Below are 19379 nucleotides of genomic sequence, written 5' to 3' on the forward strand. Positions count from 1 at the left end.
CATATTGCGACAACCGTTAGGACGGAGAAATAAGGTTTCTCTATGAGAGGAGGCATCAGAGAAAATCTGCTTTATCTACTTCAGACTGGGAGGTGGGGTGAGGCTTTTTTTAAAAACAAAATGATTTATGTGTTGTTTTTGGCGGTGCTGGGTCTTCGTTGCGGGGCGGGCTTTTCTCTGGCTGCAGCGAGCGGGAGCTCGTCTCCAGCCGTGGCGCGGGCGCTCCCCGTGGCGGTGGCCCCCCTTGTTGAGGAGCAGGGGCTCTAAGGCGTGTGGGCTCCAGCAGTTGTGCCTCCCGGCCTTAGTTGCTCCGCGGCACGTGGGATCCTCCTGGAGCAGGGACTGAACCTGTGTCCCCTGCGCCGTGCAGGTGTGTCCTTTACTACTGAGCCACCAAGGCAGCCGGGGTGAGGCTTTTTAAAGCAGAGCTATATAAAGGGTAGGTGTTAGCCACACACGCACGCGTGTGTGTGTGTGTGTGTGTGGTTGGCAGTATAAAAAGTCCAGAGGAGGAGAAGTGTGAAGACTAGGAGGCAGGAGAGAAGGGCTAGTTAGAGAGAATTTAAAAAACGCCTGTGGGGTCGGCTGGTGGGTTTGTGCCGTGGGTGGATGATGGAATAGATGGATGAGTGGATGGACGGAGGGACAGAGGAAGTGAGGGATGGAGACACGGGTGACTGTATGTACATACGGCAGGATGGACAGGTGAAGGGCGGGCAGAGCTGACCTTGGTCCAAGCCTTGCCGCTGCTGCTCCCATTCACCGTTCCATCTCACAATCTCCCCTCACTGTGGCTCTGAGACCCCCAGAACCCTCCTGATTCTCTCCACTCACTTTGCCAAATGGGCTTGCTAGGTCTGCCCACGGAGCCCCTTGTCTCTGCTCATGGGACCCAGGGCACAGACGTGTATGTCCCGAGCACCAGCTGCAAGGGGGCTGCTCAGCCAGCCACTGCCTGGAAAAGGCTACAGAGAAGTGCACGCGGGTGGGGCTGGGGGTCCAGGATTTCCTAGGGAAACTCACTCCCACTGAGGTGGAAACACAAGGATTTATTTACTGCACTTCCTCTCGGCGATGCATGCTGGTGAACATACCACACCGTGCCTTGCAGCACTGATCTAATGCCCTAGGAATTCCCCTGAGAGCAAAGATGTGTAGGGCTGGGGCCCAGCTAGACGGGGCCTAAAAATTATTCCTAATGTCTTTGTTCTATCTTAAAAGGTCTTGTAAAGCATGCATTCCACTTCAGAGTATATTTACCGTTTTTAGTTATTTTTAAAACTTTTTTTTTTTCTTCTTTTGGCCATGCCACGCAGCATGTGGGATCTTAAGTTCCTCAACCAGGGATCGAACCCGTGCCCCCTACAGGGGAGGCGTGGAGCCCTAACCACTGGACCACCAGGGAGGTCCCACTTTTAAAACGTTTTTATCATGAAATGTGTCATGCATTAAAAAAAAGAGTGAATATAATTTTATGAATAGTTCAAAGAAGAATAAATGCTCACACACCCACCACTGGGAAAGGCCGAGGGCAAGAGAAGAGGGCAACGGAGGATGAGATGGTTGGATGGCTCAATGGACATGAGTTTGAGCAAACTCCAGGGGATGGTGAAGGACAGGGAAGCCTGGCGTGCGGCAGTCCACGGGGTCGCAAAGTGTCAGACACGACGTAGCTACTGAACAATATCAGCAACAACAACCCACCACCCAGTTTAAGGAACAGAAGACGAACCAACCTCACCTCCCTCCCCGACAGCCTCCTGCTCTTCGCCGCTGCGCCCCCCAGAGGTCTAATTGACATCTTGGATGTTGTTCATTGTATCATTGCTTTTTCTCTTTCTTTCAAGTTTCCCTGCATGTAGATGCATCCTTGAACAGTTTATGGTTAATTCAGCCTGTTTCTAAGCCCTCTGGATTATCTTGTATGTCATCCGCTCTGATTTGCTTTGTTTGTGCAACGTGTTTGTTGGCAGCTCCACCTCTGTCCTTGTACTTGGCTTGGTCACCCTCAGAGCCGCCCGGGTGTCCGTGTACCAAGACAGGGCAGTGCTGCCGCAGGCGGGCTTGTTACCGGTGTTTTGCTGTCCTGCTAAGGACAGTCTCGTGTGGGCCTGCTAGCACTCGTCGCTGAGAGAATCTCAAGAGGATGTGCCTAAAGGTGGAAGGGTTGTAGGCTGTGCACACGTTGATCTTATGAGGTAACGCCAAGCTGTTTTCCTGATTTGCATCAATTTGCCAATTCACACTCCCGTCGGCAGTGGTGTGAATTTTTATTAACACCTGGTCTTGCTAGACTCTTTGGTTTTTGCCCGTGTGGTGGACATGGGATGGTACTTAATTGTGGTTGTGATTGTTTCTTACGAGGGTGCTATTTCTCCATCCAGCTGTGGCTCTGACTACAACCATCCACAACTTCCACCGCATCCTAAGTGACATCAAAACATCCAACTGCATCTGAGAACGTCACCTTCTGTCCCCAGTGCCCCACCTCCTCAGCCATATCTCCTCCCTTCTTCCACATTTAATACTCCACTCAGGCTGAGGATTAAGAAGAATGGGCCCACCGCTGGCATTCTGGACATCAACCCCAGCGCAAAGGACAGTGGGGCTGATGCCGTCAGCTCTCATTTTGCACAGGGGGCTGCTAAGCTGCCTCGGAGAACAGGGAGCAGGAGCCCCTGGCCCTGTGATGGGTGGGCGGGGCTTGTTGCCGGGGCTGGGGGTTCCAAGTCTGAGCCATCGCCCACCCAGTGAGGCTGGGATACCATCAGGGACATTGCTCAGGTGAGGAGGACTAAGAGGAGCCTACGGAAGCTGGATGCTGACTCCAGAAGGTTCTCCCAACCCTCTCAGCCATTTAACCCACTTGCCGCATGCCAGAAATTTATGGCAGCTTCACAAAAACAGAGAGACTCAGGGTGGGGCCAAGAAGGGAGCTAGGGGTAGGGGTGATGTTTTATCGACTTCTCTTTAATTGCTGTAATTAAAAACACGTAAAGAAGCTTTTTGTAACGACTTTGCCATCATCATTAGTGGTTAGCACAGCTGCCTTATTAATTTACCATTAGAACCCGATTCACAGCCCTTGTTTGGAAAGTGGGGGGTGGGAACCAGGGGTGGGGCCTGCCGGGCCTGATCTGACCCAACCCCGCTGCTGAACCCCCAGGACAAAACCCTCCCACCCTGGGGGGCAGAACTGGCAAGAAGGGGAGATGCGGGGTCTGGAGAAGCATCCGTACCCTCCCCATCCTCAGAACGGCAAGCACCCGGGTGACAGTGTAAACAGACGGAGGGACAGACAGATGCAGGTGGTGTGCGGGGCACAAAAGCCTGGGAGAGCCCCAGGACTGCGATGGGTGGGGGAGGGGAACGATTTAAGGTGGCACCCACTGTCAGGGTCCTGCAAGCAGGCGGTGAGTCCCTGAGAGGGAGTGCCTCCTTCAATTTCCCATTCTCCTCGCCCCACCCTAGCACCAGCCCTGGACAGCAGAGGATGGTACCTCCCAAGGTACCATCAGACAGAATGAGAAAGGCTGTGAATGTCTATTCCGGGAAGCCTTCCCTGGTTGGCCTGGCAGAGAAGAAAGTGTACTCGTCCACCCCCGGCTGAGGGCCTTTCATGATGGTTTGTGTGCACTGATTGCTTAAAATCTTTATTGAATTTTGTTACAACATTGCTCCTGTTTTATGTTTTGGTCTTTTAGCCTCCTGGAGTGTGGGATCTTAGCTCCCCACCAAGGATCAAACCCACACCCTCTGATTAGGAGTCCTTAACCACTTGACTGCCAGGGATGTCCCTTATATGCACTGATTGATTACTCATTGACAGCCCAGCTAGGTAGGCACTAACATTAGCATTCCTTTTTTACAATGAGGAAATGAAGGCACAGAGAAGTTAAGTAACTTGCCCAAGGTCACACAGCCAGGGATAGTGCATGCTTGCTTGCTCAGTCGCTTCTGCCACGTCCGACTCTTTGCGACCCTATGGGCTATAGCCTGCAGGCTCCTCTGTCTGTGGGATTCTCCAGCCAAAAATACTGGAGTGGGTTGCCATGCCCCTCGCCAGGGGATCTTCCTAACCCAGTGACAGAACCGGGGTCTCCTGCATTGGCAGGTGGATTCTTTACCTCTGAGCTACCAGGGAAGCCAAGGGATAGGTGAGGGGAATTTGAGCTCAACGTTTGTTCATGGCTGGTTCCATGGCTGGGTCCACAGCTCCAGTCTTTGGTTGATGGGGGGAGGAAGGAGGAGGAAGATGGTAGAAATACCAGCTGTGGGACCTTGGGTTGTCCCCAGATCACTTTTTTTTTTTTAATTTATTCGGCCACATTGGCTCTCTGTTGCGGCACGTGGGACCTTCCTTGATCGGGTGGAATCTTTTGTTGTAGTGTATATATTCCCTACCTGTGACGCGGGCAGCACGTGGGCTCTTAGTTCCCCGAGCAGAGATTGACCCCACGTCCCCTGCCTTGCAAGGCAGAGTCTTAACCACTGGACCACCAGGGAAGTCCAGTCCTCTGACCTTTCTGAGGCTCAGTTTCCCCATCTCAAGATGTAGCTCCCGGGACACGCCTTCCTACCTTGGAGACCTGCCCCAGGGACCCACGAAGGGACGACGTTTGCACAATGGCACTGGAGGGCGGGGGGTTGGGGGCTCCTCTGTGCTTCCTGGGCATCTCCTTAGGGACGCGCTGTCCAGCTTGCACCTGCGGCTCTGATTGTTTTGCAGGGTCTTGGGTGTGTGCTCACCTTTCCAGGGGGACGGAGGCTGTGCTTCCTTCTCCACCTGCAACCCCTCCACTCCCCAGGTGCCCAGAGCCCTAAGCTAGTCAGCGACTGGATCAGCGCTGGAATCCATGCTTTCTCTCCCCATCCCCACGAGGGTCATGACCTGGCATGTGAAGAACCCTGAAGCCTGCTGTCAGCATGTTTTGTCTGCTGGTCCCAATGCAGGGGACTGGGGTTCGATTCCTGGTCGGGGAACTAAAACCTCATATGCTGCAACTAAAGATCCCACGTGCTGCAACGAAGACCAGGCACAACCCTCAGCTGCACACAGGTGAACAAAGAGGCAGACCAATCCAGAAACACATTTGCACACTCACATGCATGAACCCACACCTACCCTCGAGCACACACAGACACACTCCTGGGCTCTCTGTGGCCCGACCCACGGCTGCCCCCGCACCACAGGGCTCTGAGAACCCGCTAAACGGAGCTCCATGGGAGCCCTCCAGCCGGTGGCCGCGGCCCTGAACTGTCATTTTAATTCAGGGCTTTTCCTCTCCTCTGAGGAAGCCAAGCTGTCCTTAGCGCTGACTTATGGGACAATCGGTCCTCCGCTTCTGATTACGGCTGCTCTCCATAGTTATTGTAAACACTCTTCGCCTCACTTGAGGCTTTCTTCTCGACTTCTCTCCCCTGCTTCTCTCCAAAGTAATAAGCTCTCTTCTGCGTTAAATCCGAGTCAAGCCCTAGTGGGCCCTGCATGAGAGGGTATCTTGAGTTTTTTTTCTTTTTTGGAAGGCAAGCTACTTTCTTTTTAAATTTTTATTACTTTTAAATTTTATTTTTGGCCATGCCCCACGCCATGTGGGATCTTAGTTCCCTAACCAGGGATTGAACCTGTGCCCCTCCTGCAGTGGAAGCTCAGACGCCTAACCACTGGATCGCCAGGGAAGTCTCAAGGGAGTCCTCTTTGTTAAAAAAAAAAAAAAAAATCAGGGCTCATTAAGGTTTCCCACACTCCCATGGCCCATTGGGCAACTTTAGACGTCTCCCCCTAAAGACCCCAGAATGAAACGGCCCATACTGAGGCTTATTTCTAGCATACGGGGTCTGTGGGGTCTGCGAACGGGATACTGAGTCATGGTGGGGGCTGTGGGTGGAGCTGATTGGTGCAATGGGTTCTCCTGAGGCTTCTCTCTCATCCCCCATCTGAGGTCGCTCTTCCGGGTCCTGGTGGCAACGAGGGGAGGCTGTCACCCTAAAGGCTCAGCGAGGGTCTATTCCTTTACCCTTTGCTCCTTCCAGGAACTCTGGCTGCTCCCCTCCCCTCTCCCTTTAGAGCTGAGACCCACCACGAGGCGTCTCACAGCGCTTCCCAAGACTGTGGGGGCCTCCAAGCTCTTACTGCTCCAGGGCTGGGCAAGCTGGAAGATGGAAAATTCCAGGTTGTGGGGGTGCGTGCATGCTACATCTCAGTCGTGTCCGACTCTTTGGGACCCCATGGACTGTAGCCCTCCAGGCTGCTCTGTTCATGGGATTCTCCAGATAAGAATACTGGAGTTGATTGCCATGCCCTCCTCCAGGGGATCTTCCTGACCCAGGGGTCGAGCCTGCATCTCTTCTGTCTCCTGCATTGGCAGCCTGCTTCTTTACCACCAGCACCACCTGGGAAGGTCATGGTGGGGATGGGGGATCCTGGGAAATCTGCCAAGAAGACCCTGAGGAAGTCTGCCATTATGAAGATTCCCCAAGTTGGAGGCCAAGCCCAGAGGAGACTCTCAAAGCAGGTGGCAGGCCTCCTTTTCAAAAAAGAAGCAACCGGTCGCATCCAAAGAGTGCTGGGGACTTCCCTGGCCGTCCAGTGATTAAGACTCTGCACTTCCAATGCAGGGGGCACAGGTTTGATCCCTGGGTGGGGTACTGGGATCCCACATTTGGTGCAGCTATTAGAAATAAAAAAAAGAGTGCTGGACTCACAGCCAGCAGAGATATGTCATGTGTCGGCAATGTGGCTTTGAGAGCCCGGGCCTTGGTTCCATCTGCTGTAAGTGGACGGTACCGGCCTGGATGGCAGGAAGGGCCGCCACGAGCACCCACCAGACGGAAGGCCACAGCTGGGGTTTGGCTCTGCCCAGTGTGTGGCCAGTGGGCAAAGACCCTGCAGACCCTCTCCACTTCACAGTCCCCCTCTCCCCGGCCCCGCGCGGTACTCACAGGCCACCTGGACCTCCGTCTGTCGCTGCAGCAGAGCACCCATTCGGTTACGCACGATGCAGCGGTAGAAGCCAGCGTGGGTGCGGTCCAGGCTGGTGATCATGTACCTGGGGGCAGATGAGACAGCCGGTGAGCAAGTCAGGCAGCCGCGGGGACGCAGGGGTCAAACTGGGGGTCAGAGGTTGCCACATCACCCTCTTCCATGACCAAGGGCACCAGGGAGCCCTCAGTTGTACCATGGGGGTCATAGAAAGGACCTATAAGAAGATCCCTCCAAAGGCTCTGGCTCAGGTGCCCGGGAGGGCCTGTACTCCACATACCATCCTGGCAAAGTCATCTGGGCAGGCTGCGTGGCTTTCTGAACGTGTGGCCCCAAGGCCAGAGTGCGTGAACCGAAGGGGGTCCCTAGGGATGCTCTTGGGGAGCACCTCACTGGCCCCAGAGCTGCAGAGTCTGGTCCTGGGGGGAGGGCAGCTGGAGAGCAGCTGTGTGGTGCACTCACCCGACTAGGGGCAGGGAGGAAGCCAGGCTCGGTGTGTGAAGAGCTTCTGGCAGCGAGACGTGGCAGGTGGTGGGTGTTCTTGGGTATGGAGGGGCTAGTTCCCCTGGGCCCCACCCCATGATCTCCCTGCTGATCTGGGCAGTGACCAGCCCAGCAGCGAGCTCTGAGGGTCCAAGGGCTGGTGCCTAGGATGCCTCCCCTACTCTTGGGTGTTCTCAGGCTTACCCAACCAACTCGGGGAACAAGCTAACTGCAGGCCTGCCCCCAGGCTATGCCAACCCTGGAACAGAGCAACCTTATTTGTAGGCATCACCAAGTTTTCTTTTGCATGAGTTCTCACATGAGCCCACCACCATCACCACCATCACCATCACCATCATCACCACCATCACCACCATCAGCACCATCATCACCACCATCATCACCTTCATCACCATGGCATCAGCACCATCATCACCATCACCACCACCATCAGCACCATCACCATCATCACCACCGTCATCATCATCAGCACCACCATCAGCACCATCATCACCACCGTCCTCACCATCATCAGCACCATCAGCATCACCATCACCACCATCACCATCACCATCACCACCATCAGCACCACCATCAGCACCATCATCACCACTGTCCTCACCAACATCAGCACCATCAGCACCACCATCATCACCGTCATCATCATCAGCACCACCATCAGCACCACCATCACCACCATCAGCACCACCATCAGCATCAGCTTATCATGATGATGAAACAGCTGCCACTCTCTGAGCACCACCTATGCTTCAGATGCTGTATTAAGTGCTTTTCATTCATTTCTCTCTCTCTCTCTTTTTGCTGTGCAGCTTCTGGGATCTCAGTTCCCCAACGAGGTGTGAAACCTGGACCCTTGGCAATGAAGGCACAGAGTCTTAACCCCTGGACCTCCAGGGATCTCTCCATTCATTTGTTCACCTCACGCAGCAGTTCCCACACTAGTGGGCCTTGTGGACCAGTAACACTTGAGCCATTTTAACACATTTTAATCTGAAATTTTGTGCCTTGCCCACTACACTAGCTTCACTTTCTTCATTTTATGCGGACAGGGCAGAGGGTCGTAGGTCTGAATTGGAGAGTCTTTTTACCTAATCGCGCTACTAACCCCCATTTTAGAGGTGAGGAAATTAAGTTCAGAAATACCCATCATTGACCTGTGGTTTCTGAGGCAGTAAGAAGCAGGGCCAGGGACCCATAGAACCTTTCTGACTCCAAGCCCAGTTGCTAACCAGCTCAACACTGACGTGCACGCATGCATGCTTAGTTGCTCAGTCATGTCCGACTCCGTGTGACCCCAGGGACTGTAGCCTGCCATGCTGCTCTGTCTATGGGATTCTCCAGGCCAGAATACTGCAGTGGGCTGCCATTCCTTCCTCCAGGGGGATCTTCCTGACCCAGGGATACAGCCCACATTTTCTGGGTCTCCTGTATTGCAGGCAGGTTCTTTACGGCTGAGCCACCCAGGAAGCCCGCAGCACTGACATCCGACCACACAGGACCCCATGTTCGGTCCTGGGATGGCATGAGCCCCAGACTCACAGGTGGGTGTGTGCTAAGCCTGCTCTGGCTCTGCAGCAGTATCACCCAGAACCTCCTGGCTGGCCGAGTCTCTTATCTCTGCCCCTGGTGACAGCTCTTATCTGTCCCTCACTCCTGTGCTCAGCATGATGTTGGGAAGATAGCGGGTACCCAGGCTCTGGCAAACCTCCCGTTCTCCACCCCCACAACCCACCCTCAGGCCCATCACAGGCCCATGGCTCCCTGGGGGAGGGGAAAGGCAGCTTTGGATAAACCGTTCAGGTCTTAAAAGGGATGAGGTGACCTGGCAGGGAAGATAGAAGGACAGATTGACTGGAAAAGCCCTCTATCTTTAAAAACGGAATCAGATACTACTAAAAAGCACCAGGGAGAGAAAAATGAACAGAAATGACCAAACTCACAAAGAAGATGCTCGGCCATTGTCACAATGAAAGAAAGCCCAATCAAAAGAAGACAATATTCAGATGGCACCAAATTTTCTTGTACGATTACACCCAAGGCTAGAGTGAGGCGGAGGTGAGGCTGACCACAGATCGGCTGCTGAAAGAGTAAGTTGGTCCAACCTTTGGGGCAGAATCGATCCAAATCAGAATATTCAAGTCTTCTGACCCTGAGGCTAGACTCCAGGGAGCTGGCCTTTTATCCGTACTTACAAAAATGTGGCAAAAACCAGGAATGAGGATGTTCACTGTGGTTTGCTTGTAACAGCAGAGACAAATGAAAACCAGAAGCAGCATAAACACCCATCAAAAATGGAATCGAATCGATTAATAATGCCATAGCCATAGAATGAATGAAGAACACCTCTATGGGATGAGACAGAACAGCCTCCAAGACATACAAAGCACGAGAAGGAAGTCGAAGCTGGAGACGGGGGATATTTATGGAAATAAAAACATGAGAAAGTAAAAAGATAAATAATATCACAGCTGAGTGTTAGGGACATGAGAGAATGTATTCTTATCTCTTGATAAGTTGTTTATTGATGCAGGCTGCCAAACCCTTAGGCTAATGTTTAGGATCATAAAAAGAATTTTGAGTTTGTGAGCCAAAAAAAGTCAAGAAACAGTGTAAATGGTATAACGTGTAGGTAAACTGGAATAGTATGTATTTGTATATATTTGCACACACACAATCACGTATATGGGCTTCGCTGGTGGCTCAGTGGTAAAGAATCTGCCTGCCAATGCAGGAGATGCAGGTTCAATCCCTGGGTCGGGAAGATCCCCTGGAGAAGGAAATGGCAATCCACTCCAGTATTCCTGCCTGGAAAATCCCATGGTGGGAGGAGCCTGGTGGGCTACAGTCCATGGGGTTGCAGACATGACTTAGAGATTAAACAGCAACAATAATCACGTACCCGTTCTGGCTTGGACATAAACATTTTTTAGGATTCTTCACCTCTTGCCTTTTGGGAGAAGTATTGAGGACTCAGAGGAAGGTAAACTTCTGCCTCTGGAGTTTATGTCTTTCTGCACCATCAGAATGTTCTTTATGGTGTGCATATATTGCTTTTATTTTAAAAATAAAATTAAAAAATGCACTTTGAGCATATAATGTCAGTATACATTATAAAACAGACACCAGGGACTCATTGGATCTGGGGTTTGTCTGCTGATACTGGTGATGCGTAGTGAAATTTAAACTTTAATAAAAGTTGATTTCGGCATAAAGCACGAGTTCCTTTGCTTCAGCCAGGAAGCTCCAGGCCCCAATCTGGGGCCCCAAGGAAGAGCAGTGGGTGCGTGTCTGCCCCTCCCCCGAAACCAGCAGAGGAGAGCTGGCTCTGGGCCCCACCTCGGCCACGTCTGTGGGAGGGGGCGGGCATCCTCACTCTGGCATCTGTGGTCGGCCTCGGTGTGGGGTGGAGCCCCTCTCCCTGAGCTGTCCCTGGCGCTCCCCTCCCTGCCTGGGAGAACTATTTCTGGCTTGTAGGCAATATTATTTAAAGTAACAGTGCCGCCCACTGCCTTTCCTACCAGGGAAACCCGCTTTGCTTCACCCAGACTGCCTCCCCGGTGGGTGGAAGAGGCAGCTGGCCAGCATCTCGATTTGCAAATCCAGAGCGGCTGGTGGCATCACAGCATCGGAGCATCCAAGATAATGACCCTGACAGCTCCTCATCCCCCACAGGGCTCCCTCCTGGGCCCCGGGATGCCCACAGCTCTATCTGCCCCACCCACCTGCGGCTGCGGGCCTGGCAGGGAACTGGAGGAGCCCAGTCCTGTCGAGGTCCCTTCCAGGGGCAGGGGGATGGCTGAAATGCTTTGTGAGGAGGGCGCACACGTGACTGCCCATGATGGAGCCTGGCGCTGGAGGGGGCGCTGGGGCTTCTGATGTTGAGAAAACTAGGCCTGACATCCGCTTCTGCACTTTTTAGGGGTTTGACCTGGGCAAGTGATGGAAATGCACAAACCTCAGTTTTCCCATCTGTAAAATGGGGACAATAATGGTTATTGTGTACATGTATCTGTATGGCTGAGTCCCTCTGCTGTTCATTTGAAACTATCTCAACACTGTTAACTGGCTATACTCCAATACAAACTAAAAAGCTTAAAAATGGCTATCTTTTAAAGAAAATTGAAGTATAGCTGCTGTACAACATTATAGAAGTTAGAGGTGCACAATATAGTGATCCAGTTTCTAAAGGTTATACTCTATTTGGGGGAGAATGGGTACATGTATCTGTCTGGCTGAGTCTCTTCACTGTTCACCTGAGACTATCACAGCATTGTTAATCGACTATATCCCAATACAAAATAAAAGGTAAAAAAATAAAGGTTGTACTCCATTTATAGTTATTATAAAATATCGGCTATATCCCGTGTGTTGTACAGTATATCCTTATAGCTTGTTTTAAAGATTTGTTTTTTTGATGTGAACCATTTTAAAGTCTTTATTGAATGTGTTACAATATTGCTTCTGCTTTCTGTTTTGGTTTTTTGGCTGTGAGGTATGTGGGGTCTTAGCAGTCTGACCAGGGGTCGAACCTGAATCCCACGCACTGAAGGATGAAGCCTTAACCACTGGGCCGCCAGGGAAGCCCCACGTTGTAGCTTATTTTTACCTAATAGTTCGTCCCTTTCCCTCCACCCCTTTGCGGCCCCTCTCCACTTTCCTCTCCCACCAGTAACTGGTCTCTAGAGCTGTGAGCCTGTTTCTCTTTTTTATTATATTCACTGGTTTACTTATCGGAGAAGGCAATGGCACCCCACTCCAGTACTCTTGCCTGGAAAATCCCATGGACGGAGGAGCCTCGTAGGCTGCAGTCCATGGGGTCGCTAGAGTCGGACACGACTGAGCGAGTTCACTTTCACTTTTCACTTTCATGCATTGGAGAAGGAAATGGCAGCCCACTCCAGTGTCCTTGCCTGGAGAACCCCAGGGACGGGGGAGCCTGGTGGGCTGCTGTCTATGGGGTCACACAGAGTCGGACATGACTGAAATGACTTAGCAGTTTACTTATATGCACTATTTTTAGATTTAATATATAAGTAATATCATATAGTATTTGTCTTTCTCTGATTTGTTTCACTTAGCATAATGCCCTCCAAGTCCATCCATGTTGCTGCCAATGGCAAAATTTTCACTCTTTTTCATGGCCAAGTAGTATCCCATTGCATGTATATACCACATCTTCTTTATCCACTCACTGTTGATGGACACTTAGGTGGCTTTGATAATGGCTGTCTCTAATGTAAGTCCTGGACTCATGTGCCTTGCACATGGCAGGTGCCACACCTATGCCTGTCACATGAGGGTGCAAATAGATGAGTCACTGGCGGGGGGTGGAGAGCGCTGGGGTGAGGTGCAGAGGGCCAGAGGGGAGGGTGGAGAGGGTACGGAAGGACCCTGCTCCCTACCTGAGTGAGGACATAGTAAGAGAGCCAAGCCAAGCATCAGGAGAGCCTGGGTTCCCTGGAAAATGTGTTGGCTTCCCCGTGGACGTGAACCCCAACTGTCTCAGCCACCCACAGAGGATCTGCCATGCCTGTTGGCTTCCTCACCCTTTTTAAAATAAAAATTCAAAATTTTTATTTTTTATTTATGTGTCTGTGTCGGGTCTTGGGAGTTAGTTGCATCATGAAGGATCTAGTTCCCTGACCAGGAATCGAACCCTGGGCCCCTGCCTTGGGACCTTGGAGTCTTAGCCACTGGACCACCAGGGAAGTGCCTTCTCATCCTTCCTACTGGTAGAAGGGTTTTGTCTCGGCCCTCAGCTTCTGGCAGACCCTGCCCCCTTGCCCTCCTGCTTCAAGGACAGTGGGGACAGCAAAGGAATGACTCCACCCTTTCCAAAGGCTGCCTCCCCGGGCCCTTGGTCACCTGTTTGTACCCTCCTCCTGGCTCGTCTGTCACCTCACTCTCCATCCAATGAGGAACAGCTGCAGGGATGTGGGGACACCTGCATTTACCTGTCTCTAGACCCCGGCAAAGGAACACTTATTTATTAATTTATTATAGGAAATATATTCCTGGGGTTTAAAATTCAAAGAATAAAAGGAAAAGACACAGTACACCTATCTCCCATCCCTGTCCCCAGGTGCATGGTTATTCTCAGCTCCTAACACACACACACACACACACACACACGAAACCACTGCTAGTTTCTTGAGCATCTTTTCAGAATTATTAGGCCAACGCAAGTAAATTCCTGGACGGGAGAAGCTTGGTTAAAAGGAGCAGGCGGTGCAGAGAGAGCCTGGGGGGCGGGGGTGGAAGGAGAGACACACACAGAACCCGCCCTGTCTGCTTTGCCCCGTCATGGAGGGCCCTGATTTAATCCGAGGGACCCTGGTCACAAAGCTCTCTCCTCCAAGATGAAAGGCTGGGCTCGGGGTGGAGGGCGCATGGCGACACCCAGAAAGGAGCCGGGATGGACAACTGGATTTTTAGAGACACAAGACGGACAGCGGAGAAAATACCTGTCTAAAGCACGTGGTGTCATCTCCAGCACACGGGGAAATGCACAGTGCCCTTTTTGGTTCGAGTCCTTGAGTGTCACAGTTGATATTCAAAATGATTCTTACTCACATTAAATAAGATATTTCAATCCCACAAAGCTGTCAGGAGCTGATGCGGACACCAGAAATAATAGGCCCGCTCTCCTTGTGTTGTCCTCGTTAATAAATCAGATGCCAGAGATGCATGTGTGGTGCTCACGCGGGGGGACGGTGCGTGTGCACATGCACACACGTGTGTACACACACAGTCACACATACCCATATGCACTCACATGTTGTGTATATACATACACATGTGTACAACCCACACCCGCACACACACATATACACATGTGTATATGCATCACACAAATGTACTCATGTACACCCAGATGGTAAAGAACCTGCCTGCAGTGCAGAGGACCCAGGTTCCGTCCCTGGGTTTTGGGTGGGAGCCACCTGCAGGGTGGATGCAGGTGGGGCTGCAGTGGATGGAAGCGGGAGAGGCCCCTGCCTCTGACCACAGAACATGGGGGCTAAAGGGATACCGGGTCCAAGATGCCAGTCTCTGCATCCCTCTTTTCTGGCCTCAACTCGCCCCCGTGCAGGCGGATGGGGTGGCCACGGCGCAGGTGAGCAGAGGGGCAGGGGGCCCAGGGCTCGCTCGCACACACAGGTGTCTGCAGCGCCCGCAGCGTCCGGGCATCAGGCTCGTAGACACTCCGCCCCCAGAGCCCAGAGCTCCCCTTTGGCCCCAATTCTATCAAGCTTCCAGCTGTGTCTAAAGAATACAACCACTGTCACCTCTCCACACGCTGCTCTCCAGCTCGTGGGGAACCCCTCTGCCTTCAGCTAGGAAGTTGCCTCCAGGAAGCCTTCCTGAACTCCTCTGGGCTGCCACAGGGCTCTGCCTGGTGCATGGTTCACCATTTAGTTTAACGAGCTGTGTACTTGTATGTGAGTCCCCGCAGCCCCCGTGCTCCCCAAGCGTCACGTCTGGAACAGCACATGTTCAGTGAACACTCCCTGGGTGAGTGAATGAGACGGCCAGCGCAGAAGGCCAAATCATGCCCCCAAAGACAGTCATGGCCTGTGTAGGGGGCGAAGGGAGGGAGGTAAGGGCGGGTGGCCATAGCGAGGAAGGTCTGAATGTAAGATTTCACAAAGGACCATCCCGGCGAGGACAAAAGGGCTCATTAGTCCTGTCTCCTCATCTGTGAGATGACTCCGACTCTAATCACAGTCTGATAGTGAGTCTGACGCAGTCCCAAAGACTGATAGACTGGACGAATCCCGCTGTGGCCTCAGATTTTCACTATAATCCTAACTTGCATCACTTGTTAAGCAAGGGACCTTAGATAAGGGGCTGAACCTTCTTAAGCTGGGGCACTCCACCTGCGTAACTGGCAACATAAGGGTGGCTGCTTTATAAAAAATGCGAGCAGGACTATCCTGGCGGTCCAGTGGCTAAGACTCCACATTCCCAATGCAGGGGGCCCAGGTTCGATCCCTGGTTAGGGAACTAGATCCGGCAGGCCGCAATGAAGATCAAAGATCCTGAGTGCCGCAGCTAAGACCCGGTGCAGGCACAGAAAGAAAGAAATGTTAAAAAAAATAAAAGAAAATATGAGTGAAGGTAGTTTCGTTCTGCGGCCTGTTTTGAAACCATGCATTTGGGGCGATGCCATAGACACATTAGGGGACAATCGGAACATAACTTGAGGTTTGCATTTGCTGTGTGAGCTTTTGTCTGCAAGAAACACTCGGTGAATCCAGACACCTGCCTGCAGCTGAATGGAGCCACACAGTTCCCGTGACACGCACACCTTGGGGGTCTCAGCTCATGGGTGTGTTACGAGCTCACCCGCCCACATCTGGCTTTACAATCCTCTTTCCATTGCAGACAACCCTCCTTGCACCCTTCATGATAACTCAACAGCTGCAACCCACTGACACCCACTTCCACGAGCAGATTTTAGACCCTTTTGAAGGCCAGGTACATTTATTGCGGCCTTTATGCATTTCTTACCCACTGAATGTTCGGGGACGTGAGTAATAACCCTCATCACATTCCTCTTTTTTTCCCCATGTGTCCCTAATGAAGTTCTGGGTGGGCTTCCCAGGTGTCTCAGTGGTAAAGAATCCGCCTGCCAAGCAGGAGGCAAGGGTTCAATCCCCGGGTCGGGAAGATCCCTTGGAGAAGAAAATGGCAACCCACTCCAGTATTCTTGCCTGGGAAATCCCAGCCTGGTGGGCTCCAGTCCGTGGGGTCACAAAAGAGTCAGACGGGACTTAGCGAGTAAACAAGGACAATGATGTTTTGAGTGTGGCCCTCACCCCAGTTCCCCCACTAGCCCTGTGGTTTTTAACTGCACGATTTTGCAGTGTGGTGACTTCTTTCATCGTTTCTATCTCATTTTAGCAGAACTGGCTGCAAAGCTCTAAACTCAGTGTCTGACATTTGGTAAGCACTTGAGAAACGCGTCTTTATGAGTTTGCCATTGCCACTAATCATTTGACCCAGACTGGAGAGTCTACAAAGTTCCGGGCACTGTGTTAGGCTCTGGGTGTCAGCAGTAATAACGATGACCGAAGTAACAGCACAACCATAGTCCTCCTGGTATTGGGGTCCCCCAGCTCCTTAGTTTAGATGAAATGTTGCTCCTGCTGCCATACCCTGCTTAGCAAGGCCCTGTTCCCCAGCCCCATGACCAGTCCCTTCATTTCCGTCTGCCACTGCCATCCCTTGGACATCTCAGGATCTCAGGGGAGAGAGGGAACAAGGACTTGCTCCTCTTACAGCAGAAGTCACTTTGTCGTGGCGGCTTTAATTGGCACAAGGGATGATGGGTAATTAATACTAAGGAGGGCGAGGCCAATGTGCATGGTAGAAACATTCGCTGAAGTGGGAGCCTCCTGTGGGCACAGAGTGTGGGGGATGCTCTGCCCGACCAACCCATGCTTCCTGCATGGCTGAGTCCTGCTCCCTGGTCTCCACCAGGCTCCTGATTTCCCCAGGACAGTTTTTGCGGGGGATTAATGAATGCTGATGAGGCTGGAGGATGAACCACTGTCCTCCTGGGGTTCCTCCAGCTTGCTGGGCCAAGTCAGGTGGGGGGCGCTGGGCAGAGGCATCCCTGGACGTCCCGCCGTGCCTGCAGTTGGCAGCTCGGGCAGGGTGGGGGTGCCTGGTGAGCTGCCCACTTCCTTCCCGCCCAGACCAGGCTCAGGGTCAGGATGGATGCTCTTCCTGTCTACCTGGGATGAGGCTTCAGATGGCCCTGTGTCTCTCTTCTCTGAGTCCCAAGGCTCTACACCCCGAGCCCTCCCCTAGCTCCCGGCTCTTTGGGTTATATCTCCTTTTGGGAGAGTCTTGGCCACACTGCCACTGAAGTCAGAAAACAGGCTCAAACAATTCCTAGTGTCCAGAGCTGGGCTGGGAACTGGGGGGCAAAAGCTCTCGGGGGTGGTGGGCACAGGTGAAGAAGCAGGGTTTTGGACTGTCTGTGTGTATAACTTGCTGTGTGACCTTGGGCAGATTGCCAAATCTTTCTGTGCCTCCATTTCCTCAGCTATAAAACAAGGGTAATAATAATAATTATCGCAAGCAAACCAGGCAGTTCTACACACTTTACATACAGAATAATGCATGTACTCCCCTTTAACTATCCTATGAGATCAGAATTCATCTTATCCACATTCGGCAGGTGAAAAAGATGGGGACACCAAGCCACAGAGAGATTAAGCAACTTGCCCAAGATCACACAGCCGGCGGGCCTTTGACTCCGTGCTCTTCACCACGACACCACGGTCCCTACCTGAAGGCACGGTGCGAGGATGACATGACGTCACACCGTCATGCTGAGTAGGACAGGGCCTGGCATGAGGCATGTGGCAAGCACATGCTGAGAGCTAGCTGCTACTGGGATTACTCATGTTACTGTTATTCACTCACTGTGTCCTGGGAGAAAGGAGCCCTGCCCTCAGCCCCTCTAACAGTCTCCTAACACCTGGCACAATGCTCCTGTCCGCTTGCCAGCTCCAGGAGCAGCTTCCGAGCTTCGGCTGCCATGCCATCCAGTGTCGGAGCTAGGATGGCGGCTGCCCGGAGCCCCAGGGCCCAGAGCTGAGCCCCCACCTCCTGTGCTTCCCAACATCTGCTCAGACCCTGGGCAGCTGGCCCCACAAAGCCTCCCACCAGCCCTGATGGTTCTGGCCTGGGTCCAGCCTGACTCGCCTCCACCCCCTACTCATCCTCTTTGGATGGGCAGCCGCTTCAAAGCTTTGCAGCCGTTCCAGGAGGGATGTGGCAGCTCCCCCCGCCCCTGCTCCCTAAATCTGGCCTGGCCTCAGGACTTCACCCGCAGAACCTGGTGGAACATTACAAAGCCAGGGCTCAAGAGCCTTGCAGCTTCCATGTTCGCCCTCCCAGACCACTGGCCCAGACCATTATGGCACGAAGGCTGGTAAACCACAGGAAGAGAGACCAGCAGCCCAGCTGTCCCTGCCATGACCTGCCAGCCCTGCTGACCGCCCACTAAACACAACGTCATGAGAGCATGCAGGAGGGACAAGCCCAGAAACAGCAAACCACGGCTGAGTGACTAAGGTTTGGAGGCAACTGACCAGGAGCTGTGGCCGCGGCCAGGCCGGGTGTGCACCTGTGGGCGTGGTCCTCACTCTGTCTGTTCCCTAGGGGTCGAAGGTCAAGGAGCAGCTGCAGCAGCTGAGCTTCTGGACGAGGCCAACTGTGGGCTGACCTCCAGGGACTGCGCCCGGTCTCTTTTGGGGAGGCTGTCTTTCTTGGTTACTACTTCTTGTTCTGCAGGCAGGAAGCTCCCACCTGCTGCCTGCTCACACTGAGCCGGGGAACTCTCGGGCATTTTCCAGCCCCCAAGGGCTGCCGGTTGGAGCCGTAAACACTGCTTTCAACCCCACCCCTCCTCCAAGCCCACCGCCAGGAGGTAGGCTTTAAAAAAATATATTTATTTATTCATTTGGCTGTGTTGGGTCTTCGTTGCAGCATGCAGGGTCTTTGGTGAGGCACGCAACTCTGCAGCTGTGGTACAGGGGCTCCAGAGTGCAGGGCCTCCGTGGCTCTGGGACATGTGGGATCTGTTCCCCAGCCAGGGATGGAACCCACGTCCCCTGAATTGCAAGGCAGATTCTTCACCATCTGACCACCAGGGAAGTCCCAGAGCACTTGGGCAGCCAGCTGGCTCTTCCTTGGCCAGGATGGGAAGTTCAAAATCACAAACTCCCCCAGCACCCCCTCACTCAGAAAGCAGAAAGTGGGTCGCAGCAGAGACTCCTTTGGGGGAATGAAGACCCAGGAGAGGGACCACCTGAATCCTCCCGCACTGAGAAATCTCATGAACAGGTCTGATGGGTCTCTGAGGGGTACGGGTGGG

At 52.8% G+C, this 19379-nt stretch overlaps 1 protein-coding gene across 1 annotated transcript in view; it reads right to left on the minus strand.

Annotated features, from left to right (window-relative positions):
• SDK2 (sidekick cell adhesion molecule 2) overlaps positions 1 to 19379 on the minus strand; it is a 149321-nt gene that overhangs the window by 110913 nt on the left and 19029 nt on the right. Inside the window, exon 4 of the mRNA XM_055579553.1 lies at positions 6943 to 7049. Coding sequence (XP_055435528.1) covers positions 6943 to 7049 — 107 coding nt within the window. The remainder of the gene's footprint in view (positions 1 to 6942; positions 7050 to 19379) is intronic.

This window comes from Bubalus kerabau, chromosome 4, assembly GCF_029407905.1.
Source record: "Bubalus kerabau isolate K-KA32 ecotype Philippines breed swamp buffalo chromosome 4, PCC_UOA_SB_1v2, whole genome shotgun sequence".
Taxonomy (NCBI): Eukaryota; Metazoa; Chordata; class Mammalia; order Artiodactyla; family Bovidae; genus Bubalus; species Bubalus kerabau.